This window comes from Mastigoproctus giganteus, chromosome 3 (genome assembly GCF_048544385.1).
Source record: "Mastigoproctus giganteus isolate SK-2022 chromosome 3, ASM4854438v1, whole genome shotgun sequence".
NCBI classification, from domain to species: Eukaryota; Metazoa; Arthropoda; class Arachnida; order Uropygi; family Thelyphonidae; genus Mastigoproctus; species Mastigoproctus giganteus.
In genome coordinates this window covers 82,916,357-82,943,000 of record NC_143577.1, presented here as the reverse complement: position 1 = coordinate 82,943,000, position 26,644 = coordinate 82,916,357, and the positions used below count along the sequence as shown (strand labels likewise).

Sequence of the window (26,644 nt, the reverse complement as noted above, 5' to 3'; positions counted from 1 at the left end):
ATCACCCTGCTGGCAAATGGCATACCATTGGTAACGTATAGCAGACAATCAACGTAAATAGTCGAAACTAGTATTTACGTTTTCTATAATATAAATAAGCGAAAGAGAGAGAGAGACAAGATGGCAAATAGTGATAATTATTGTTCTAGATGTTGATATCTTATTAATATTACTAATGTTTAAACTTTTACTGGAGCCAATCCAAAATCATAATAATTAGAAGTTAAATTTCCTATATGTTGTCGTTTTCCTTACGCCATCATTCGGCAGTACATTCGGAATTTGAATGAGTAGGTAAAAAACATCATTGTCGCTAGAGGGTCACTTTCAGTAGAATTATATGATGAATTACCCTTACATGTGCTTTCATTTAGTTTTAAGTAAGCAAGTAGAAAATGTATAGTATCCATATTGCGAAATATAATAATCTGTGTTCTGAATTAGAATGTTCTGTGTTGTTAAATAACACGAGAGTAATGCGAAATAAATATAGTGGTAGGCACTCGACAGGAGTATAATAGATGGCGGTGTGAACTTTGAATTACAAAACAGCGCTCATTTTAACATGGAGGGAACGCGTAGTTCTGTGCAAAATTCAATCACTTTAAAAGGATCAGCGGAAATTGTTGCTGAATTTTTCGGTAGGTCTGTAATGAGTTGTATCTGTTTGACGTTTTGTTCGATGAATTTATCGCTTAATATGGATGCAAAAAAAAAAAAAAAAAAAAAAAAGAAGCCGCCTCTTGAATGTGGTGATAGTTAAAATTCGTTGCATCTTTTGAATGAAATGTAGTGCGCACTGTAAAATCAACCACACTCGGGAACAGTATTAAAATTTTTAAAAAACAGCATTAAATTAAATTTAAAAAATATCAGATTAAGGTAATTTAGTTCCTTTGTAGATGTCTGTCTGACGTTTAATAAATCAACAAACATTAACACTCCCATTCTTGACAGTATTAATCACATGGGTGACTATTGTCACTCAATTCATTTTTGCGCTTGTGTGATTTTTTTTCTTTATAAACTCGTGACTATGTGTTTTTGGTGGTCTTTCCATTAGGCGCTGTGCCAGGGGCTTGCGAAAAAATGGAATTCAATGATTTTTTCCAACAATCCCTGCAAGTTTGCAGATGACACAAATGTTGGTGGGGTTGTTAATAACAGTATGCTACTGCAACAGTATTTAGAAAAGTTGGGCAAATGGGCTGAGAAGTGACAACTGAAGTTTAACATTGACAAATGCATATGGGTAGCAGTAATCCCAGAGAAATGTACCAACTGTGTGGTACTACACTCAGGGTAGTGGAGAATAAAAAGACCTTGTGGTAATTGTGCAGTCAGATATGAAGTTTTCTGAACAGTGCAGATCATGGAGTCTTGTCAATGATATACAGGAATTTTGCTAGCAGGGATAAGGAGGTGATTATTCCCTTGTATAAGGCAATGGTCAGGCCACACCTTGAGTACTGTTTACAGGTCTGGGAGCCTCATTTTAGGAAGGATGTAGAGTTTCTAGAATGAGTATAGGGAAGGGCAACAAGAACCTCTTACCAAGAAATAGTAGTAGTGGTGGCATGTGATGCAAGAAAGCAAGTGTATAAGTTTATGCAGCATCAGCCAAAAAAAAAATCGCACCATTCCCTCCAAATGCCTGTCCAGTTCCTCCTTAAATTTATTCAACCTATCAACTTCCACAACGACAGATGGAAGTTTTCCAGCAATTAACCGCCCACCGGCTAAAGGCAAATTTCCGCACATCTATTCTACATCTGTCCTTTCTTAATTTGAATTTATGCCCCCTTAGGTTCGTAATCTGAACAAGTGGAAGGATCCCATCAGAATTCAGCGTGCTCAACACATTCAAGGCCTTATATACCTCAATCAGATCACTGTGCAGGTGCCTAGTCTGCAGCCACTGCAATTTGCAGAACTTAAGCCTCTCTTGGTAAGAGGATCCCTTCATTCCCTTCACCAAATGCTTAAGGTCTGCAAATTGCAGCATCCTGAGACTAGGCACATGCAAGGTGATCTGATTGAGGTGTATAAGGCCTTAAATGGTTTGAGCAATCTCAATGCTGATGGGATTCTGCCTCTTGCTCAGATTATGAACCTGAGGGAGCATAAACTTAAATTGAAGAAAGGCAATTGTAGAATAAATGTGTGGAAATTTGCTTTTAGCCAGCGGGGTAGTTGATTGCCGGAACAAACTTCCATTTGTCATTGTGCAAGTTGATAGCTTAAATAAAATCAAGGAAGAACTGGATAAACTTTTGGAGTAAATAGATAGGTGAAATGGGAAGATTTTTTTTTTTTTTTGGCTGATGTATAAATGTAAGTTTAATACTCAAGTGTTGTGGAAATAACTTTGGAACTAAATTTATAGAAACACTTTCAAATTTCTTTAAAAACAAAAAAAGAAAAATTTGATATAACTCAAAAGGCCATTTAACTATAGCCCTATAATGAAGCTTTGGAATGAAGATTACCCAGGGGCTTGAACACTGAAAGATGGCCCTGTTCAGACATGATATGCAAATTTTAAGTTTCTTGGCAAAAAAGCACTGCCTTAAAAAATTTATCTGATGCTCAGTATCACAGAAATATGTTGGTAGTTCACTAGAATTACACATATTGAACAAGAAATAGATTTTGGTTTCTAGAATATGTCTGTTAGGTTATACATTTTAAAGAAAGATTTCTTTTGAAAATTAGTAACTAAGTTTTTCTTTTAGCAGTACAGTGCACAAATAAATAAAAATGGAAAATAGTGAAAATCTGAGCACTGCATTGTGAGTAGAATGAAATCTGTTTATAATTTCTTGAAAGAATACAAATGGTTCTTTGACATTTTGTGGTACTTCCAGTGCCACATCGTCAGTGAATGAATTGTGAGCCATATTATATTTTAATTTCACACACATCCACTATAACATAGACAGCAGTCCAGCCACCGAAGTTGTTCGAGAATTACCCCAAAACATCTAAGTGTTATCTGTATTCTAAAAATTAAAGGTAGCTTTAAATCTGAAATAGTTGCGTTGTACTTTATTATGGTAAAACTACAGAAAAGTATTTGTAAGTTAAACAAGAAACCTAGAAAGATGCTAATTTTTGTTCAAATACTATCTTATGAAATACTGTTATTATTACATACCATATTCTGATCGGTAAAACATTTAACCACTAAATGATGCATACAATTTTTCATTTAAATTTTATTCAGCATTGAGGGTATAAACATTTTGATTCACTTTGTGATTGTTTAAACAGTTTACATATACATCATTAGCATGATTAGAGAAAATTCACTAAAAATCTGTTATCTGGTTTGTAGAAGAATCATGGGCACTACTTCCAATACTGTGTCACCTTTAAAATTGTTGTTTCCATATTCAGAATTTAGTTTCAGGGGGTGTTAAAAGCTAGCATGGACCCTAGGACAAACAGTCCCACTGAGCTTGTCTTTCACCTCCAGTTTCTTGTTTCTGTAACTCAATGTTGTTGTCTAGGTCCATACTCAGTATCTGTTGGCCAAGAGTACAGCCCATTCCCGTGTCCCTCAGTGCCTCTGTTTATTTTATAATCTGTGCATTTGTTAATCTACTCTACCAGTTCTGTTTCATTCCCAGCACTAAAATTCATATACACTAATTCTTCTACAATACAACATGGCAACATCTTTTAACACAAATAATTGTGCAATTACACAATGAACAGGAATGATGGCCTCTAGAATCAAGACTGATACCGAAATAATAATGAGATTGGAATAAAATAATGGCATGATTACACAGTAAGAAAGAATGCTACACCCCAAAATCAAAACTGCAATTGCAACTGGAGTAGTTGCATGGATGACTGTTGTCATCCAGTTCAGTTGCACCCAAATCGCTTTAGACTACTGATCCATGGCTGTTTGCAAATCACGGAATCAATGAATTAGGGTAAGAAGGGGAGATACTAAGAATTTCATCCTTACAGGTGCAAGTACCAATCATGGATAACAATTTTAATTATCATGAGTGACCATTATCATCTATATGATGACTAAAGGGTTAAAAACATGAAACCCAGAATTACTGGTCAGAAGAGACTACTAAGGCTTACAATACCGGTCAAAATCTTAATACCGGTATTTTTAATTTATGAAACCGGGATACCTATATTAATACCGGTATTCCAAAATAATAAAAAAAAGTTTTTCTCAATAAATTGAGGTGCAATAAAGTAATGAAAAAACAAGTACTGAATTCAAGTTTTAAATAAACATTTATTGCAATAATAAATATTCTAAAAAAAATTAAAATACAGTTATTCTAAAAACAAAAAAAATACATATTGTTACTGCAAAGTTTAGTTATCCACACTGCCTGTCCAAATAAAGTGAGCTCTTAAGAAACATAAACAATGAATAGTATGATTGTTTAAAATGGATCTAATTTTGGTACGTACAGTATTTGATTAGCGGCAGAAAACACCCTTTCGGATTCTATTCTGGTACTGAGATAATCGTAGACGATCTCAGTCCATATTTTCTAGGCTTTGAACTTTTTTTAGCAAAAATAGTTAAAAGTATTTCATTAATTTCCAACTCAGGTTCATCTTTTAAAATCTCATTGGAGTCAAGCAATTTCTTATTTTGGAAATAATTTGCGGAAAACTGATGTTCTGTTCCATGTTGGTCTTCCATGGTTGAATTATGTTCATCACTTTCTGAAGGAGAAAGACGTTTTATTCAGCGAAGTATAATTTTCACTATAGTATCTTTACTGAGTCTGGGAGAGAGCAAAGAGTGAGGATAAGGAATAAAGAGAGCAAAGAGTGCAGTTAAGGAATTCTTCACATATATAAATGCAAAGAAGAGAAGGACAAATCAGATAGGACGCATATGTAATTGCGTGGAATAGTATTAGATACCCTAACTGATGTTGCAGGTGAACTCGACAGTTATTTTGCATTGATATTTACAGAAAAAAACCCTTCACATCAATGAGAAATTATGGGAGTGAAGTTGAAAAAAAATTTAATTAATGATGTTGAAATTTCAAATGTTGATTTAATCAGAAAACTTTTGCGCCCACAGGCGAGTAAGGCTCCTGTGGTTGATGGCGTATACCCTATAATCTTAAAGGAGGCGGCAAGTGAGTGCATTAAACCATTAAAGCTAGTTATGAAAGTGTCACTGGACTCAGGAGAGATTCCGTTGGATTGGTGTAAATTGGAACATAAAGGCGGTTCTAGGAGTGTAATGGGAAATTACTGACCGGCCAACCTAACTTCAGTAGTAGGGAAAATCATGGAGGCAAAGGTCAAGGGTGGAATTCAGGATCATTTAGATGGAAATCGAATTCTGTAGGATACATGCTGATTAATGGTTTCCCTTTACAAAATCATTACAGGTTAATGGTTTTGTAAAGGGAAAATCATGTTTAACAAATCTGGTTAGCTATTTTGACAGGTCACTCGTGAGCTGGATTTTGAGAATAATTTCAAAATTGTTTATTTAGATATCAGCAAAACATTTGACTCAGTCTCACATGAGTGGTTGCTTTATAAGTTCGAGCAGGCTGGAATCATAGGGAAAATTCTTAGATGAATAGCACGATGGCTTGAGGGGACAGGCAGGGGGTTGTGATAAATGATTATTCCTCAGATTGGGTTAATGTAAGAAGCGGGGTTCCCCAAGGATCAGTATTGGGACCACTGTTGTTTTTGATTATCTTAAATGACATCTATGAAGGGATATAGGGTGTGATGTCTAAACTTGCAGATGGTGTAAAGATCAGTAGAGTAGTTAATGATTGCCGCCAAGCAGAGTTTCTTCACAGTGACCTAGATAGACTTCTGGGATGGTCAGAAAAGTGGCAGCTATGCTTTAATTCAGCAAAATGTAAAGTCTTACACCTGGGGAACAGCAACCCCAAAATAACTTATACACTTGGTGGAGTTGAACTAAAGCCAGTAGTGGTGGAAAGGGACTTGGGAGTTACGATACGGTCAGACATGAAGTTGTCCGAGAATTGTGGACAGGTTGCAATGTTGCATGGTGTCCTATCGATGATTTATCGAACATTTGCTAGTAGAGATAAGGACGTCATAATCACATAAAGGTGATTTTATAACCTTTATGTGATTAGATTATAAACTCTTTTTTTTTTTAAAATTAGTACCGAAAAACCATTATTTTTGTTTCAATACCGGTATTTGAATACCTGAAAAAAATGACCGGTATCTTGGGATCCTGGTATTGTTAGCCATAGAGACTACACACCCAGAGGTTTGCTATAATCATCTGGTTGAAGTGGCAACAGATTCAGGTTGGTATGAAAGATTTTTGTTATATTTCAAAATAGTTTATTTTTTTCGAGATATATATATATATTGTGTTCTTACTGAAGAGACTATAAAAATTATATTTGGTAAAGTTTACCGTAGAGAGATAATGCTATTGTACGTGGGGCAATTAGGCATTATACATGCATGAAATTATATTAGTCAAATTTATTTTATGGTATCTATCTGTAGGGAATTAGGTGTATAAGGACCAAACTAACAAGTTAATAAAAGTAAACTAGTTTTAGCTAGTTTACTTTTTTTTTGTCTGATGCTGCATGAGCTCATACACTTGCTTTCTTGCATCACATGCCACTATTACTTTTACTAACTGTTTGTTTTCAAAATCCCTCCTTTCCCCATTTATGTGGACTAACCTTGTTTGTTAATATATGTATGAAATGGGAGTCAGATTTATTATAAAAATTTGAATGAACCTCTCTGAGTGTGTTAGGAATACTGCTTTCACTTTATAGTTTTAGAATATCAGGAATATTTTTATATGGCATAGCCATATTTCACTTTATTGTTATTTCATACTAGAACTATATTAGATAAATTACTCCGAAATGTTACAACTGATAGCTTTTACCACAGTTCATTTTTTTTTCTCTACACAGTCTGTGATTGGGCTGTGTTCAGAGAATTTTTTTTTTATCAAAACCCCAAACACAAAAGATATCAAAACCTGTAGTACTTAGTACTATGCATGGGTTTAAAGGAGATGGGGAAGGCGGGGATGCTTGAAACTTTTCTCTGGAGACTAAACATGGGTTTAGTCTCCAGATATATAATTTAATTATATATAATATAATTTTTTTTGAATAAATGAATTTATTTTATTTTTGCATTTTTGTTAGTTCCTTTAAATCTTATATGTCATATTTTAAAAAAAATCGATTGTATGTTATATTGAATGCAACATCCTTTTTTGTTTTATAATAAAAGGAAATAAAAATGTTTTCATAATATTTACTTGATGTTTTATTCTTTTATATCAAAAAATTGATCCAGACTTTGAAGAATTACATTTTTAATAATACGGGCTGCAGATAAAATTAATTGGTTATATTTTAGTATGTGTGGTAATGCCGAGTATGTCACTGAGAGGTTAGAATATGAACAAATCCCCACCTGGTTCTATGCATCAACAGGTGAATTTACCGAGGTGGAGTGGTGCAATTGCATCAAGGCCACAGGCAAAAACTGTGGAACAATGCAATTAGTTGTTGGTCCAGGGTTCCTGCGGCCTGATTTTTAGGGCCTCTAATGCACCGGGGCTCCCCAGACTACTAAAATTCCTTATTGCACACCAAGCCCTCTGGTACAGTGGTTATAATCACCATCCTCCAGCAGTTAGTAGAAAAGGCTTAGTTTGAATTCTACCACTAAGACAAGTCTTTTATGCCTCATAGCTTTAGTTGCTTTGGTGCTAAACACACACCTAAACACACACCTAGGGTTGAACACATGACCATGTGTTCAACCCTAGGGTTTCACATCTGGTGAGTATGGGCTTGGCACACCCAGGGTCCTGAGCTGGATATCATCATTCTTCCCTTTCTTGGTGATTCCTTTCTACTTCTGACTCTCTCTCTCTCTCTCTCTCTCTCTCTCTCTCTCTCTCTCTCTCTCTCTCTCTCTCTCTCTCTCTCTCTCTCACACACACACACTCAGGGTAACTTGAATTTTTTTTTTTTTTTGGCTGGTGCAGCATAAGCCTTAGGCTTCCTTGCACCATATGGCTTATAATAATAATAATAATCTGTGGGAGGTGGGAACAAGACTGGACTGCATATATATATGCAGTCCAGTCTTGTTTATATATATATATAGCGTTCTTACCGAAGACTATAAAAATGATATTTGGTAAAGTTTACCGTATTAGGTACCCGTCAGTTGATACCATTAAATAAAATTGACTAATATATATATGTATGCATTTTTATATATACAGGGTGATTCACTACCAGTGCGACAAACTTGCAGGAGGTGTAGGGGGCACAAAGACAAATCGGAATCACATAGCATTGCAGGGTCTGAAATGCCTTCATCATGCGGTAGAGGACGTTGAACGGGAGGTCGCGTGAACAGCGAACCGGTTCCCGAGGCAGTAGGATGGACGAGTATTCAAATGTTGAATTGGCCGACATGCACCTCGCGTATGGAGCTGCGGACTGTAACGGGAGCGCCGCTCTGCGCTTGTACCAGGAATGTTTCCCGCACAGTCGTGCTCCTCATCATACGATTTTTGCACATGTGCACAGAAGGTTACGTGAGACTGGTTGTTTCACGAGAGGTACCATGAACCGAGAGCGAACGAGAAGGACGTCAGACAATGAGGAGAATGTCCTACGTCTTGCAGAAGGCAATCCGAGTACGAGTACTCGAGCGATAGGCCAACGATTGAGTATTTCCCAATCCACTGTATGGAGGATACTGTCAACAAACCAAATGAGTTCATACCATCTGCAATGCGTCCAGTCATTGGAGCCTGCGGATTATCCACCCCGGAGGACTTTTGCTACTTGGTTTCTTCAACAGAAACGGTTCGCAAATGCTGACTTCCAGTGGGATTGCTGTTCACGTGACCTCCCATTCAACGTCCTCTACCGCATGACGAAGGCATTTCGAACCCTGCAATGCTATGTGATTCCGATTCGTCTTTGTGCCCCCTACACCTCCTGCAAGTTTGTTGCACTGGTAGTGAATCACTCTGTGTATGTATATATATATATATATATATATATATATATATATATAAAGATGCAATGAAATTACTGAAAGTCTTAGAAAATAGGAATGAGAAATTAAAATATATAAAAATAAAATATACATAAGACTGGATCAAGGGTACTACGGTAAACGTAGAAAAAACCGGCAACCATAATGAAAAATAGACAAAAAGGTAATTATCAGTGTATTTGTGTATTTTTTAGGGGAGTTGAGCTATCAGGTGTAATAACCATGGAAGAATTGAGAGAACCTGTATGCTAAAAAAAACAAATTACCTGAAATAAAATGCAATTAATATTAAGCATAATTATGGTAAGTATCTAAAGCTGTGGGTCATGGGACTTTAACTACTTCGTCTGGGGTCACCAGACGAAGTACTTATTGTGGCGACCCCTTCGTCTGGGGGTCACCGCAGTAAGCCAGGTTTCTGTTTCTGTTATGATGTACTCTTAAAAAGTATATGTATACATCATAACTGACCCGACAGAGACCAGAATTTAGAATAAAAGAATAAATAAACTTTAAAAAATAAAAATAAAAATCAGCAAATAAATAAATCAATAAATCATATTAATTTTGAATAAATCATTTATTCAAAAAAGTAAAATCGGCAAACAAACAAATAAATAAATCGACATGTATTTATTTATTATTATTATTTATTTATTCTTTTATTCTTCCTTCTGGTTGGAAGAAAGAATATATTGAATGGTGCTAGCCCTCAGACATACCATTCAAGGTATCCTATTATCAATAATTTGCCTCATAATCATTTTATTTTATATTTTTATTATTTTATTGCTAATTATATGTTTATTTATAGGGTATAACAAAGTAAACCAGCTCAGGCTCAGTTCTTTTTGTACTCTTATACTTTTATGCTAAATTTTATCATACATCTGCTCTTTTGGGTCTGTACTCACTTTGAGCTCTTAGGGTGCTCTCACGTAGAATTCAGGTGGCATGCTTACTTGGGACCAGCAGCTACAGGTAGCCTAAATGAACAACATAAGTCAATGAGAGTGCATACAATAACAGCGTGTGGACAGCAGCATCTCTTCTTGTGCTAATCCCCCTTACCTCAACAAATTAAGCTTGCTGATTCCCAGGGAACTACAGATAACACTCAACTGGGTATGCATTGTTCGCACCTCTGACCTTTAGGCAATTATTAGCACTACTGTTGCTGTAAAACGCAAGAATTCGTGGTGAAGTAAAGAAAACATGTAATCCAGAAGTTTTATTTACATAAATAAAATACTTCTGGATTACAGGTTTAGAAATAAAAATTGCGCATTTATGTAAAATGAGCAATATGGAACAAAAGTGTCAATTAACTGGATACACATTGTATATAAAAAGGAATACTATGGAATGTAAGACGCAAGAATTCGTGGTGAAGTGAAGAAAACCTGTAATCCAGAAAAAATATTAATACCATTTATTATTCAAATTTGAAACGTTTTCTGATATATTTAAAAATTGCCCTTTATAACCATCCAGTTCGTTACATAAATTATGATATTCAACATTTTGTCCACTATAATGTACGGGGTTTGGGTATACCCATCAGTTCCTTATAGTTTTCAAATCTTGAAAAAAAAAATAAAAAATAAAAAATAATCAGTATGATAACAAAGAAATGGTTTTGGAATATGTAAATATATTTTTTTAAAAGTTTCTTATCGTTTTGCTTTGTACAACAAACTTCAGCCTGCACGGTGCATAAGATATGCATATGCATTAGGCTTTTTTTTAGGCCATGATTTAAAAATATAACTTCTAACACCCATCAGTTTCGTATATCCTACCTCCTAATTAACTAGGTTTTCCATCTGCAGTTAACATTAAATGAAACTTCATTATTTTGAAAAATACATATTGTATTTAGCAATAGAAATCATGCATTGTATGATTTCTATTACTACGCTATACCTAAAAATCACTGATAATCATCCAAAATTAATCCATTAACAGAAAAATTGATTCACCTCCCTCTCCACCAAGTCACGTATAGACTGTGGTGTCTGCAAAAACGTATCGGAATTGGTTAGTGCTGGTTGTGCTAATCCCCCCCCTCCTGCTTAAAAGAATTTTTATTTAAGCTCGCTGGTTGGTTGTTTTGCCGCACATTTATTTCAACATGGACTTAGAAACTTTGATTTCAGAGGTTTATATTCGACGATTAATATGGGATAAAACAGAAAACTACATTCGGACAGGAATGTTAAAAATTTATAACAGAAACTCACAATTACAATTCAAAATAATAAAAAAAAAAAAAAAAAACTACTATATATAATTCTATAACAATTTATTGATTTATGTAAGCAGTGCGTTACATATATAATGTCATCTTGCCTGTTAACTACTAAATTATAACTTATACTATTTTATTAATATATTGGACCTTGTTAAACAGGCAGATGACAACAGAAACAGATAGCTCTGTTAATTATTGGTAGGATATAATGAGAGGGTTAGCCCTTGAAAAAGTCCCTTTCAATGTATCTATGTACCTATAATTAACAATTTATCTTTACATTGTATTGCTAATTAGAATTCTTTCCAAGGTTTGGCTATGGGAGCTGGCATAGGCGATTATATAGTTCCTTAAGTGGCGCGCCTCCGTAGCCAGGTGGGAAGGAGCAGTAGTGCGTAGCACATGCTTCTTGATTAGACCGGGGTTCGAGCCCGTCACCACCAAATACGGAGGATACGGAAAGGTCAGGGAATGACCACCGCATATTCCCAGAGCAATATGGCCTTAGTTGCTAATGCTCCTGAAAACCAAATAACAAAATAAATAACCTTAAGTAGTTTTGATCTACAGGTCTATTGTGGTCTGCATGTTGATATACATATTTTTGTATTCATATACACGAGTAGATTCGGTTTTTTTTTAATTTTTGGCCTTTACTACAATAACTAACTTATTGACCTATTAAATAGTACATACTTATTTTACTTAGGCTATAACAAATAGTATACCAACGGATGTGATGTACAGTTGATTATAGATTGCATTAATCCGATCTGGATTATATTATATATAAAATTTTTATAAATATTCCTATCATTGATATATATATATATATATATAATCTGTTTTATATTAAATATATATTTATGTGTGTGAGGTAGAATTAATAAGTCTGTTAAAAAGTGTGCGAAGCTGGATGCATATAAATTACACAAAATGCCAAAACTAATAGGAGAAGGATAGTAGAAATTGGAGATGTTGAAGGCGTGAGAAAGAATGTGAATATCATAATGAAATAATGAATTAAGCAAAATTATAGGCTGAATTGAATAGCCAATTAGAGAGAAGGGACCTGTAAAGCAAAAATGATGAAATTAATGTATGGAGTAATAGCCAGCATCAAATATGGGTGGGCAATTTTGGTCCGAGAAAGGGGTAGAGAAATTATAAAATTAAAATCTGATGTTAGCTAAAGATAATCTGGTGTTAGCTAACATCAGATTTTAATTTTATAATTTCTCTACCCATTTCTCGGATAAAAATTGCCCACCCATATTTGATGCTGGCTATTAGTCCGTATATTAATTTAATCACTTCTCTCTAATTGGCTATTCAATTCAGCCTATAATTTTGCTTAATTCATTAGGATATTCACATTCCTAATGAAAAAGCAAAGGATACAAACTTTTGTTAAGACAACCTGCTTTAAAAGTGAAAGTAGTGAAGTCTTTATATATATATATATATATATATATATATATATATATATAGTATGAATCAGAGCTGTACTACTCAATATGTTCTACGTTGATAATAATATTAGTAAAATAATAAGAGGAGTTTACCTCAATATAGTGCGTAGAACACTTCCGTATGATACCCTCCAGAAATTAAAACAGAAAAAACGATAACTTACAGGTAAGTTATCAATTTTTTTCGTTTTTTCCTTTTTAATTTCTGGAGGGTATCATACGGAAGTGTTCTACGCACTATATTGACGTAAACTCCTCTTATTATTTTACTAATATATATATATATATATATATATATATATATATTTTTTTTTTTTTTTTTTTGTTAGTTAGTGCATCGGCTTCTGTGGCCATAGTGCACTTATATATGATATGAGGTACATAGAAGTATATAACGGAGTTAATATTTGTATTATGCTGTTTTTTATTAATATTTGTGTACCGTGTTTATGGACTGTGCCATTTGCTGTGGCAATATATACAATATGACCACAATGTAATATATTATTTGTTAGCATGTTTGTCTTAGTATATGATGGGGTTACCAGATTTAAAATTCAAAAACTAGGACAAAATAGAAAAAAACTAGGACATTTTTACTTTTAAAAACAAGGAAATTTAAAAAATTATATTTATTACTAAAAATTACGATATGTTATTTATTGTTACTGCTAATCATTTTCAGTAAGTTTGGATTACAAAGTAAGTAATTACAAAAGTTGGGTTCAAGAGAGAGGGCAGAGGTTTCTGATCTCGTCCGAGTGTCACTGAGTTCGAGAGACGTAGTGGAGCCATAATTTGATTTGTGTAATTTTGAGATAATACAGTCCACTTAATGCAACCAGTGCATTGATTTTATTTATTCTGTTGTATTGACCAAAGGTACAAGAGCACAGAATATTTAATGAAAATTAATTTTATGATGATATGATTTTTTTTTTTATTTATAAAATCTAGGATGCAAGTGTAAATCCGTGGGACATCCAAGGATGCCCAAAAAACTAGGACATGTCCTCAGAAATGAGGATGTCTGGTAACCCTGTATATGGTGGAGATTAGTCTTTAAAAAGAAAGATGGCACAAAAAAAAACCCCGAGAATATCGGGCGGTTTTTTTTTTGTGCAGTTCTGGTGGTTGACGCTGGAAGAGACGCCAGAATTGTTCGACATGGTACAATATACTTATGTATATAATTCTATCTTAGATTGAAAATGTATTATATTTTGTCTTTTATTATTATGTTTTTTAATTTTTCTTTCGATTTGTAGTTATGCTACCTCCTCTCATCTTTCCAGTTTTTTTTTTTCTTTTCCCTTCTTTAGGTATACTGTATATCAATACCTAACACTTATTTATATATAGCTTCTGAACACTTCGCAACTTTAAAGGTTTTTTTTTTTTTTCCCTTTGATAAATTTTAAATTCTTCACCTGCAAAAATATTATTCCCTTCTTTCAATTTTTTCAGTGCTCATTCCAACGAGTATTTTATAGAAATACCTGCGATGGGCATTAGTAAACAACCCGCTCCCTCTCTTTTCCCCCTAATTATTTATATTTTGTTTTGCCTGAAAATTTCGGGACACCCGCTGAATTGCAGGAGGGGTCCATCGGCAATTTTACGGTACCACTTTACCCGAGAGCTAAAGGGATTAACTTTCCGCAATACTGTGGCACCTGTAAAACCTACCCCATCACATATTAAGAAGTTGCACTGGTCACTGCTTTCTATGTGTTCATACCCAGTGAGAAGCTTCAGCTGCATGTCGCTGCTGGTTCCAAGTAAGCGGTCACCTGCATTCTACGTGAGAGCACCCTTATATTGTACATATACACTCTTACAGTAGTAAATAGATTACAGACTGATGTAATGTTTAATCAATAATTTGATGGCATTAACCTGATCTGATATATATTTTTCACTCTTCCTTTTACTAACTTTCCATTATTTCATAATAGATTAAATTATATATATATAACATAGATTGTAAAATTTTGGTATGCAATTGTAAAACTGCCATTGTCTCAAATTTTGTGTTTGACCAGGGATTCCTATATAATTCTTGAGAATTGGCTTAACATGATCCAGAATTTTTCCTGCTTGTGTGATAGTTAGCAGAAATTTCTGGAATTTTCATTGGAAAAATCGACAAAAACACTTTTGTTGTGAAAGTATTAGGAGTTTCAGTAGACAAAGATCATGAAATCACTGAATTTTAGACTCTTTACACTTAGTTCCAGTTAAAGATTACTTTCTACATTAAGAAAATGTAAATTTACATTTTCCCTGCTTTGAATTAAGTCTGCCCTATATCTTCAATTAGCCTTATTAAGAATTCTTCATAATGACTAATAAGACCTTCCTTTTACAATCCCATGATGTTATTCACTTATTTTATTACTTTCCATGTAGTCTTGCACAATACTTTTAACTATAGGCCCCTTTAATACCCACATCTACTTTTGGACCACCCTTTTGAATTTAATTTTGTTTATAATAATATATATAGCGAGTGCCTATTTGAAGCTATATTAATATGAATAGTATGTTTCAAGTGGAATGCTAGTTCTGTCTGTCTTGTATTTAAACTACATTAAATAATAAATAAATAAATAAATATTGGTCACTCATGTTGAATAATTATTACGCACACGTGTCACATAAAGAAAATTCCATTATAAAGCAAGAACACCTTGGATGACAACATGGGGGGGGGAGATTTACATAGAACTTAGTATTAAGGAGTAAATGACACACATAACAAACTTTCAGAATTGACATATAACACACCAATTTCTTGTCCATAGTTTGCATATATTCTTGAGAAGAGAAATCTTAATTTATTGTCCTCGTGGGTAGCACAGTTGGTATAATTGCTGCCCTCCCCACACCAGTTGGAAAGACCAGAGTTCAAAACCTGTCAGTTATGTGCAAAATTTAATGGTCTTTTTTCACAAAGTGCATGAGTTAGTTGGTCTCGGGCAAGGATAGTGTGGTTTTTCATTCAGCTGGTGTACTGATGTAATAAGCTGATGTACTGGATTTTATTAAGAAAATAAGAATTGCTTTTGAAGTGTTGTCTGCATTTAATGTGTTAGTTACAATAAAGCTAAATTTTAATATACATTTTTCCTTTATCCTCTTAGAATTTGGTATCAACAGTATTTTATATCAAAGAGGCATTTATCCTTCTGAAAATTTTACACGTATGGAAAAATATGGTTTAAGTGTTCTGATTACTGTGGATGAAAAACTGAAGTCCTTTATTAAAGAAATATTGACAAGATTACATGGTAAATATTATGTATACTTTTATGATTTAAATTTAAAGAAGTTTGCTTCTTTATTTTTGTTTTACACCTGCAATCTTAATGCAGTTATTCTAATCATTTCCTAATTGAATCGTCCTCTCCACTAGCATAGTGATTATGATTATTGACCTTCCAGGCTGTGTTGGAAAAGTGTAAGTTCAAGTGCCACAACAGAACCTTTATGGGCATTTTTCAGTAACAGATTCAGATGAACATAACCAACAGTAATATTGCCCCTTTTTTAACACAAGTGATATCACATCATCTGTCATTCCCCAGATTTTAACTTTAATATTTGAAAAAAAGTATTGAGTTTTTTGAATTGTACATATATTTTATCATTAATGCATGACATTTTACCAGTAGATTGCAATACTTACTTTTTTTTTTTTAATAATAATCAAATTTTGCAAAGCTGTGTTTTTTGGCCAATAAAAATACTCATAGTTTTAATGAAAAGTTTATTAATCTTAATTTTTCAGAAATATATTCATATAATAAAATAGAAACACGAACCAGTTAATATCTGCGAAATTTAAATTTTGGGGGGGGGGATAAATTGCACAAAACTTTGGAAAAATGTTCCAGCACAACAAATTAAGCCAATATTTATGAAAAAACACTTTGAAATTAATGTATTTCGATGAGAAAATAAATTTCTCTTAGTGCTGCCTATGTATATGTAACATATTATAAACAAGAAATAATAATATTAAATCATTCATATCTTCCCCCTCCCCCGTCAAGGTTATTTTTACTACTACACAAAAATGCCCTGGAGGTAGCTGATTTACTGTTCATGGCACAAACTCTACTGAAATGTCACTTATTTACCATGAGAATGCCAGTGGTGAACTTTGAGAAGCTTTTTAATAGTGGAAGTATGCTGCACTGAAAAACAATATTTCACTACATGACAAAATCAGTGGTGGCTCGTGACTCTGATGTCTGGGGGATGCTGTATCTTAGTTACATTAAATTGCCTTGGTTATAAGACATAGACATACACAGTAATAATAATAAGCAAGTTAAAAATACTACAAAACATTAACTAGACATTTACCATTAACAGACTCAAACTTTTATTTAAAAACAAAATCCATTCTTTGGTTTTTATTTGTCGAAAATAGATTAATAACTTTTTCATTCAAGTTTGGTGCACTGTTGACCAAGCTTTTCTCTATTGAAAGCATTGCTTGAGCATTTAGCCTTTCCTGATTCTTAGTGCTCCTTAAAAATGTTTTTATTCTTTTTAATCTCAAATGGTAGTGTTTGGGCTTTGAAGTAGTCATTGGAATGGCCAAAAGAACTTTTATGAGTTTTGTAAGTTCACCAAGAACTTCAGTTAGATTATTTTTTGAAATAAATTTCGGCAAGTCAGTTAATTTGAAATAATTGTGTAGATCATGTCTGCTATAGAAAACTTGTAATTCCATAAGACGTTTTTCTCTGTCAGTCATGGGATATGCCTCAGTAGTCTCCCATACCTTTTCCACGGACATTTTTGTACAAAAAATAACAAAGTTCTGCTTGTTAAACAATTTAGCAGCAATTAAATGCTTTGTAAAAGAATATCTCTCACCTATGTTAACACTTATATAGTCTCATACTTCCTTCGCTTCAATCATGAGTGTTTTTGAAGGATTTTCATAGTACACTGAATTGCCCGTCACCACCAAATACGGAGGATGCGGAAAGGTCAAGGAATGACCACCGCATATCCCCTGGAGCAATATGGCCTTAGTTGCTAATGTTCCTAAAAAAAAACCAAATAATAATAAATAAATAGTGCATTGAATTCCTGATTTTTAGAATGGCATTCTTAAAGTTTCCTATAAAGTTTCAGACTGTCAAATTTAAGGGGGGATAAAAAGAGAATATTATTATTCATGTGGGGACTAATGACATTAAGCATACATGATTTGATGCTTTGTTAGACAAATATAGGATCATGCAGAAGAAATGCTGCAAGTTAGATCACAATGGCTATGTGTCTGCAATTCTGCCCATGTATGATAGGAGGGATTACATGCCGAAAGCCTTGTAGATTAACTCAAGACTTGAAGAACTCTGCAAGGCTTTTGGGGGGGAAATTTCTCTCAGCTTGGCCTGCACTTGTAGGTAAAAGGAATCTGTTTTGTAGAGATGGGATACATTTAAATAGAGGTGGTGCAAAAGTTTTTGCCAGTATTATTGAGGATACCTTAAAGGTTCAGGGAAACTGCTAGTTTGAGGGGACAAGGGTAATATATTACCAGAACATATTAGCAAAATGTTCTGAGGGCAGAAATGTTTCAAATGAGCAGGTAGTTAATGCCAGGGAAGCGAGCTTAAATAACGTTAAGGAGTGTGTCAGGGTAGTTAACTATATGAGAACACTAAGTCTTAATTATTTATACAGTAATGTCAGAGATGTCATCAATAAAATGAGTGAATTTGAACTGCTGGTTAGGACAAGTATACACTGACATAATAGGGATTACGGAAACATGGTGCCACCTGGAGGTAGGGGGTGTTGATTTTCAGTACAGTATGTATAGCGTATTTAGGGAAGATAGAAGGAATGATGGGGTCATGCTTCTTATCAAAAGCATCCTGGGCACAACGAAGGCTTTCCTGGATTCAGACATTTTGTATGCAAGTATAGAATCTGTATGGTGTGAGATAGTTGGAAGCAAAGATATAATGAGAGTTGGAATAATCTACAGGCCAGGTGATTGTGAAGATTATGATGAGAGCTGCTACATGCAAATGAAATGGGCAAGTAAGCATCAGTGTCTTATTATGAGTGATTTTAATTTGCCTATAATTAAATTGGAGCAAATGGGAAGGAAACTCCATATGACGGACAAAATTTTTAAACCAACTAGATGATTGTTATTTGTATTAACATGTCAGGGAAAGTACAAGGGATAAGAATATTTATTCTAGACCTCATTATCACTCATGAACCAGATGACATGGTAGGGCTGACAGTACAGGAACCACTAGTAGAAAGTGATTACAGAGTTCTACGGTGGACAATGAAGAGAGAGAGGTAGCAGTAGTTAAAGGCAAAGGAATGGGTTATAATTTCAAGAAAAGAAATTTCAACAGCTTAAGATGCTACATGGCCTCTATCTGGGTAGATATCTCACAGAGAGTGAATACAATTGAATTATGATATACCTTTAAAACATTAATCACAGAAGCCTTGAATGCTTATATACCATTAAAAAAATGCTCCACGAGGAAGATTCCAAGTTGGATGGATAAGAAAGTTGCCAGATTACTCGAGCAGAAAAAGACGGCATGGAAAAGTTACGGAGCAATTAAAAAGTACTGAAGCTTATAACAACTACAAATTGATCTGTAATATTGCCACAGGCTGGCAAAGGCAGATTATAAGAAATCGCTGGCAGAGAGAGCAAAGAGTGGAGATAAGAAATTCTTCACATATATAAATGAAAAGAAGAGATAGACAAACCAGATCGGATCCTTATGTAATAGACATGGGATAGTATTAGATATCCCAACTGAAGTTGCAGATTAACTCAACAGTTATTTTCCATCGATATTTACGGATGAAAAACCCTTTGTGTCATTGAGAAAATATGTGAAGTTTAAAAAAATGTAATTAATGGTGTTGAAATTTCACATTTATTTAATGAAAAAACCTTCAAGCCTACAGGCCAGTAAGGCTCCTGGAGTTGAAGGCATGTATTCTATAATCTCAAGGGAAGCAGCAACTGAACGCATTGAACCATTGAGGCTAATTATGAGAGCATCACTGGACTCAGGAGTAATTCCATTGGATTGGAAAAGTGCCAATGTATCTCTAATACATAGGGTGGTTCTAAGAGGGTAGTAGGGAAAATCATGGAGACAGTGATCAAGGGTGGAATTCAGGGTCATTTAGATAGAAATGGAATTCAGAAGGACGTTCAGCATGGTTTTGTAAAGGGAAAATCATATTTAACTAATCTGGTCAGCTGTTTTGACGGGGTCACTCAAGAGCTGGACTTAGGGAATAATTTCAACATAGTTTATTTGAATTTTAGCAAAGCATTTGACTCAGTCCCACATGAGCAGTTACTTTGTAAGCTGGAACAGGTTGGAATTACAGGGAAAATCCTTAGATTGATAGCAGGGTGGCTTCTGGGCAGGAGGCAGATGGTTGTGATAAACGGTTATTCTTCAGATTGGGTTGATATAAGAAGTGGGGTTCCCAAGGATCAGTGTTAGGACCACCATTGTTTTTGATATTCATAAATGACATTGATGAAGGGATAGAGGGCGTGATGTAATTATTGGTAGAGTAGTTAATGATCACTGCCAAGCAGAGCCTAGGAAGAGCTTCTTCTTCCTAGATAGACTTCAGGGATGGTCAGAAAAATGGCAGCTATGCTTTAATCCAGCAAAGTGTAAGGTATTACACCTGGGGAACAGTAACTCCAAAATAACTTATATGCTTGATGGAGTTGAACTAAAGCTGGTAGTGGAGGAAAGGGACTTGTGTGTTATGATACAGTCAGACATGAAGTTCTCCGAGCATTGTAGACAGGTTGCAAGGAAGGCCCATGGTGTCCTATCGATGATTTATCTAACAATTGCTAGTAGCGATAACTACATCATAATCCCATTATATAACTATTGTAAGACCACTCTTGGAATACTATGTTCAAGTATGGAGACTGCACCTAAAGAAAGACATTGTGCTTCTTGAAAGGATTCAAAGGCAAGTAACATGCCTGGTGAGATCAGTAAAATGGTGTCCATATAACGAGTGTTCGAATATGTGGGTTGAGAGCTTGGAAACTAGAGGAGACTTCATTGAAGTGTTTAAGGCTCTGAGAGGCATAAGTAGAATGAATAAAATGAAATTTTCCTGGTTATAAATGATTCTAGAACTAGAGGTCATATTCAAGTTATGGAGAGAGATGTTTAGACTGGATTGCACAAAGTGCACAAAAAATTGCACATCAAAGTGCACAAAAATGCATCATCTTTAGTTATAAATAGCATTACATACATCTGCAGTCTGTACAAGAGCAGTAATATTGTGATTCACAGGTGAATCAACAGTAGAAATTCCCTTAGTCATGCTATGCTTACCATTTCTAGTAGAAACCATATTTACTGCTGGAAAAAATTAAATTGAAATTACAAAGAATATTATAATATATTCAGTAAACCTAATTATAATACAGTGATTTACTGTTAAAAGTAATACATACATCAAAATTTGATGGCAAAATAATTAATATGAAGAAACAGATGAATCAGAGCTGTTGGTAGCTGGTGACTTCTGTGTTGGTGACTTCTGTGCATTAAAAATAGATTTAATAGTGTTACTTTTTTTTTCTCCAAACCCTATCAGGATAAAATATTAACCATTTAATAAAAGGTAAATAACTGATAAATTAGAGAAACAACTTATTTTGAAAAGACTTGAAGATGAAAATTTTATATTTCTTGTTTTTTTTTTTTTTTTTTCCCCTTTATAGAATTGCTGTTAACTAAACAAGTTCATCGTTTAGTGCTAGTAATAAGTAGTACCGAAACAAAGCAAACTCTAGAAAGATGGGAATTTAGAATAGAATGTGAGGATTCCAAAGATGGGTAAGCAAATTTGAAATTTTTTCCTATATTTAATATTTTGCATTTTGTCTCTACTTTTACAAGACTTTACTTTTGCTTTTATTAAGAAAACTTACCTCAGTTTCATATAAATTTAGAAATATTTTTACAATTTTGCATAGACCTTCAAAACCTTTGTGATTCAATTTGCATTCAAAATAAAAACAATTATAATATATTTTAAAAACAGTCAGTATAATATTTTTAATTTAAAATTTCCAGTCTGGTAATTATTTTGCATATCCTGTGCTTTGAGTTTTTCTTTGAGTGGCTCGAAGCATTAGTGCACATTTTGAAAAAGAAGTATTTGGTTAGGCATTTATATTCGTAGCAGTTCTTATATTTTACTTTGCAGCTTTAAAAGCAGAAAACTTCTCTGTACATAGTGTTCTGAAATGTAAACATAACTCTCAGTAAAGATTCAATTAAAGATGAAAAGTCAGATTATGAAGAAAACTTGAAATGGTGATTCAGTGAAGAGACTTAAAGATAGGTTAAAGTATAATTTTAAGAAGCAAACAAAAATGAATTATTGAAATTCTATGCAGAGACAACTACTGGTTTGTTATTAATAATACAATATGGGTAAATGGCACTGATACAATACATTTTGAGTGGTTTCAGCATTGAAGAAGTGGGTAACATCGTAATTGACAACATTGTTCCAGTAAGCTGCTCCTCAAATAGCATGAGGCATCATTGATTGGTTCTGTTATGGATTGCTGTTTTGGATTGCATACCTAGGCATGCAAACAGTCATAAGGCAATATTATGAGATAGTGGAAAACCTAATAGTGAAACTGTGTGAAACCATCAAGAGGTGCAACTGAAGTTGCATAATGTTATTCTTTTCCACAGGAATAACACTATCACACAAGTCTACTATTGCAGTGTCTTATCACAGATACAGAGTTCAAAATCATCAATTACCCAAAACCTCATTCCTCAGACCCGGCTCTTAGTGACTGAATTCCTCTTTCTGAAACTTAGAGCACTCCAAAGACAAGAATTTCAATCATATGAGAGATTGATTTGTACAGGAGAATAAAATTCCTCTATTCTCCTCTATAGATTACTGATGAATCTTTTGAACCATCAGGGACAGTTATCAGGGATCCTTGTTTAAAATCATGGTTCCATTCTTTGAACTCTGTACCATTAAATAAAATGTCATTAACTAGAGTTAAACTTTATTGGAAAATATGAGCTATGTTTCTGGAGCTTTTCCCCACCATACCTCCAAGACAAAATATTTACTCCTGTGCCTCATTAATGTGTACCTCCAGAAATGCAAAAGTAGCTGTTTGTAATGATTAAAAACTATAGTTAACCTTGCAGTTAACCATGCCTATGCTTATCACACCTGACCATCTTGGATCTCCACACACTGTTACTAACTACTGAATGTGAATTCTATACTAATAATCGTTATTATTATTTTTCAAAATACATGCAACCCATAATATATTTTCAGTTTTATTTCAGCTATTATTATAAATGTAAGAGTTTATAATAAATATTGAAAGTGTACTCCTTCCCAAATGTAAGCACAAACTCTTTTTGCCCTGTTCGATAAGACTTGGCACAGTGTTTGAACAGTTATCATTGAAATTTCTGATTCATTGTTGACTTTTTATTCTTCCAATATCTGAGTGTTGTTGCAGTAAGCAGGACTACTCCTTTTTATTAATCCAAAACATAAAAATCTGGGGATCATGGGGGTTTCAGCAACAAACAATGCCATTTCTGGGAAAATGATGTTCTGCCTTTCTTGTAAGGAAAACACTATTGGTTAGGGACTGAAAGTCAACATATAACTGTTGGACATCTGGGGATGACCAGTTCTGCTACTGTAGTACTTAGAATCAAATTCCATCAAGTTGTCAGAGATAACACTTATAATTATTTTAATATTGAATCACCCTGTGCCTCATTAGCATTGTCAGCTATAGTTGGAATATTATTTTATTTTTTTGTGAAAACCACAAACATGAAAGAAATTAGAACCAACAGTACTTAGTACCATGTGTGTGGGTGTAGGTTGGGAAGACAGAAGATATTTGTTGACATTAGACTTGAACTTCTGTAGATTGTAATTTTCAGGAAATAAATGTGAAGGAAGGTTGTTCCAGAAAACTGAAGATCCATTTGTTCCAGTTGAAGGGATAAATGAGGAATAAAAAAAGTTGATTCTGTGAGTTTGAAGTTACATGGTAAATGGATGTTGACTGGTTGTGGTATGTATATGTTTGGAAGAGAGAGGGGGGAAACACAGAAGAACAGTGCTCATGGAAGTATCTGAATAAAAGGCATACAGCAGAAACAGAATGTCTATCAGACAGAGTGGACAGACATTGCAAGAGACAGGCCATTAATTAACCTGACTACCCTCTTTTGAATAGAGTCTAGAAACTTGAGAGAAGTTTTAGGGGTACCACCCCCAGATGTGAGAACAGTATTCCATGGTAGCGTGGATTTGAAAATTGAAAAGAGTGAGCAGTTGTTTAGAAGGAAAGTAATGTCAAGAGTAGAAGAAAATTTTTTTTTTAAATGCAGAGGAATCAATATTTTTGATGTGCTTATGCCAAGATTGAAATTAAGAGTCAGGGTAACCCCTAATAGACCTTGTCTTGAAATCTGGATGTTGTTGAAGATAAACTTAGGAGCAGAAGAATCACTTTTGTGAAATACAAGACAGGATTGAGTTTTAGAAGGATTGAAATCAATTAAGTTATCTTTGCCCCACTGGAGAATTACCTAGAGATTAACATTTAAGGAATTGATGATGGATATTTGTGAAGTTGAAGTTCTTTTTGCAGGGCAGAGTTTCTGAAACTGGAAGGTGGATTGCAATGTGCTGTCATCAGCTAAACTATGAATAGGATTTCCAGTCAGTGGGAGTAGGTTATTAATATACAAGAGGAAAGGAATAGGAGAAAGTACTGAACTGTAGGGAATGCAAGCATTAGTAGAGAAGTTAGAAGACAGCCATCTACTATTGCTTGCAGAGATCTGCCAGAGAGAGCAGTGGATACCCACTTTCAAAAAGCAGTTGGCAATCCATAAGATGAAAGCTTGTTAAGAAGACATTTATGCAGTAGCATAAGCCAGGATTTTTTGTCAGCAGGTACATTCACAAAAAAGGTGTCAATCACCTAATGCAATTGGCACCTTTTTTGTGCCAATTAAAAAGTAATTGGCACAAAAATTAAAAATAAACCATGTGTTATTTTTGGTTTTAAATTAAGAGGTGCCTGAATATTTGTATATGTCTGTATTACAAAAATATGTTAAATGTGTAAATAACAACAACGAACTATTTTATAAATGATTTTATTTTTTTATGTGCGTGTTTAAGTTTTTTTCATTCCTTACATACATATGATATCATATTTATAAACTATAAACAATACCTATGTAATTGCAAAAATAAACACACAAAACAAAATAAACTCAAAGTGATATATAAACTATGAATTATAGATATAAAAGTTAATATTTTTAAAAACATTGAATAAATACTTAAGTTGTAGAATATATGTCATGGTATTATTTTTTGTAAAATGCATCACAATACCAGATTTCAGTGCTGGGGACTCAATGTACACCTGAACACCCTTGCTGATCTACCTTGAACAACCTTAGTGCAATTGTTGGAAAACCAAGGTTTAGATAAAGAACAGGATTTTAAGGTCCAGTGTGGAATAAAGAATTTCATGCCTACAAGAATAATTTTACTGACACAACTTGAGCAAACATTTACATCAGAAGATTTAAAACAGTAAACCAACCAAGAATAAGAAGAATAGAGATCTCGCAAATCATTCCATTTCACATTCTTGTTGTACCAAACAACACGAAGCTGAATATGGCCACAACAGAAGGGCCCATTGGAGAAGAGACCAAGTTGTGATCTGAGGTATTGGATATCTTTTTAGGATTGTCTGGTATTCTGGTAGGTAAATGAACAATCTGAGCAGTCATTAGTAATTGCAAAATCTTCAGCATCTCGACTGGTTGGGTCCATGTGACTAGAAAATGGAAGCCAGCTGCAGTTGTGAATATTAAAATCATCATGGAAAATTACCTCACTGTTAGGAAAGTTGGACTGGAGAAAGTCAAATTTTAAGAAAACGATATCAGGGTTCCAAGTGATTAGTTCCACGTGATCAGAGTTCCAAGTGATTAGAATGATATAGGCAGCAGATGAATTTGACAGAATGGGGGAAAGAGATTTTAAGCAGAGAAGATCAAAGAGAAGATTTCAAATTACTGTCTGACAGGGAATATCAGAGCAGACATATGTTCAAGTACCACCTTTAAAGTGAAAGGAATTGTACAGTGGATAATTAGGACAACTGACGTTACCAGTTTCTGATGCAACCAATAATTGGGATCCTTTCAGAAAAGTAAATAGGGCTTGGTGGACTCCAGGTAGAAATGGACATCATTGAGATTGAAACTGATACCATGTATACTTGTGAAATGAATGATGTTGTTGTTGTTGTTTGGTTTTTAGGAGCATTAGCAACTAAGGCCATATTGCTCCAGGATATGCGGTGGTCATTCCTTGACCTTTCCGCATCCTCCGTATTTGGTGGTGACGGGCTCGAACCCCGGTCTAATCAAGAAGCATGTGCTACGCACTGCTGCTCCTTCCCACCTGGCTACGGAGGCGCCGTGTGAAATGAATGAGAAAGTGTTTCAGAGGTTTAGATCATTTTGCAGTTAAGATTGTTCTATTAGTTTGACTATTCTTGATGTGTGCGGTAGTAAAGTAGGAGGGGAACATTTATGAAGTAGTGAAGTGTTTGTATATGACACACACACAGCAAGAATGTACTTAATTTGGCATTATAGCCTCAATGGTGCCTTTCCCCAACATACACACTATTCGGACTCCTCCA

At 34.3% G+C, this 26,644-nt stretch overlaps 1 protein-coding gene across 1 annotated transcript in view; it reads left to right on the top strand.

Moving 5' to 3' along the window:
* Positions 1–389: 389 nt before the first annotated feature.
* Positions 390–26,644, top strand: part of mad2 (mitotic arrest deficient 2) — a 47,705-nt gene continuing 21,450 nt past the window's right edge. Inside the window, exons 1-3 of the mRNA XM_090370028.1 lie at positions 390–641; positions 15,954–16,100; positions 21,605–21,719. Coding sequence (XP_090226154.1) covers positions 566–641; positions 15,954–16,100; positions 21,605–21,719 — 338 coding nt within the window. The 5' untranslated portion in view covers positions 390–565. The remainder of the gene's footprint in view (positions 642–15,953; positions 16,101–21,604; positions 21,720–26,644) is intronic.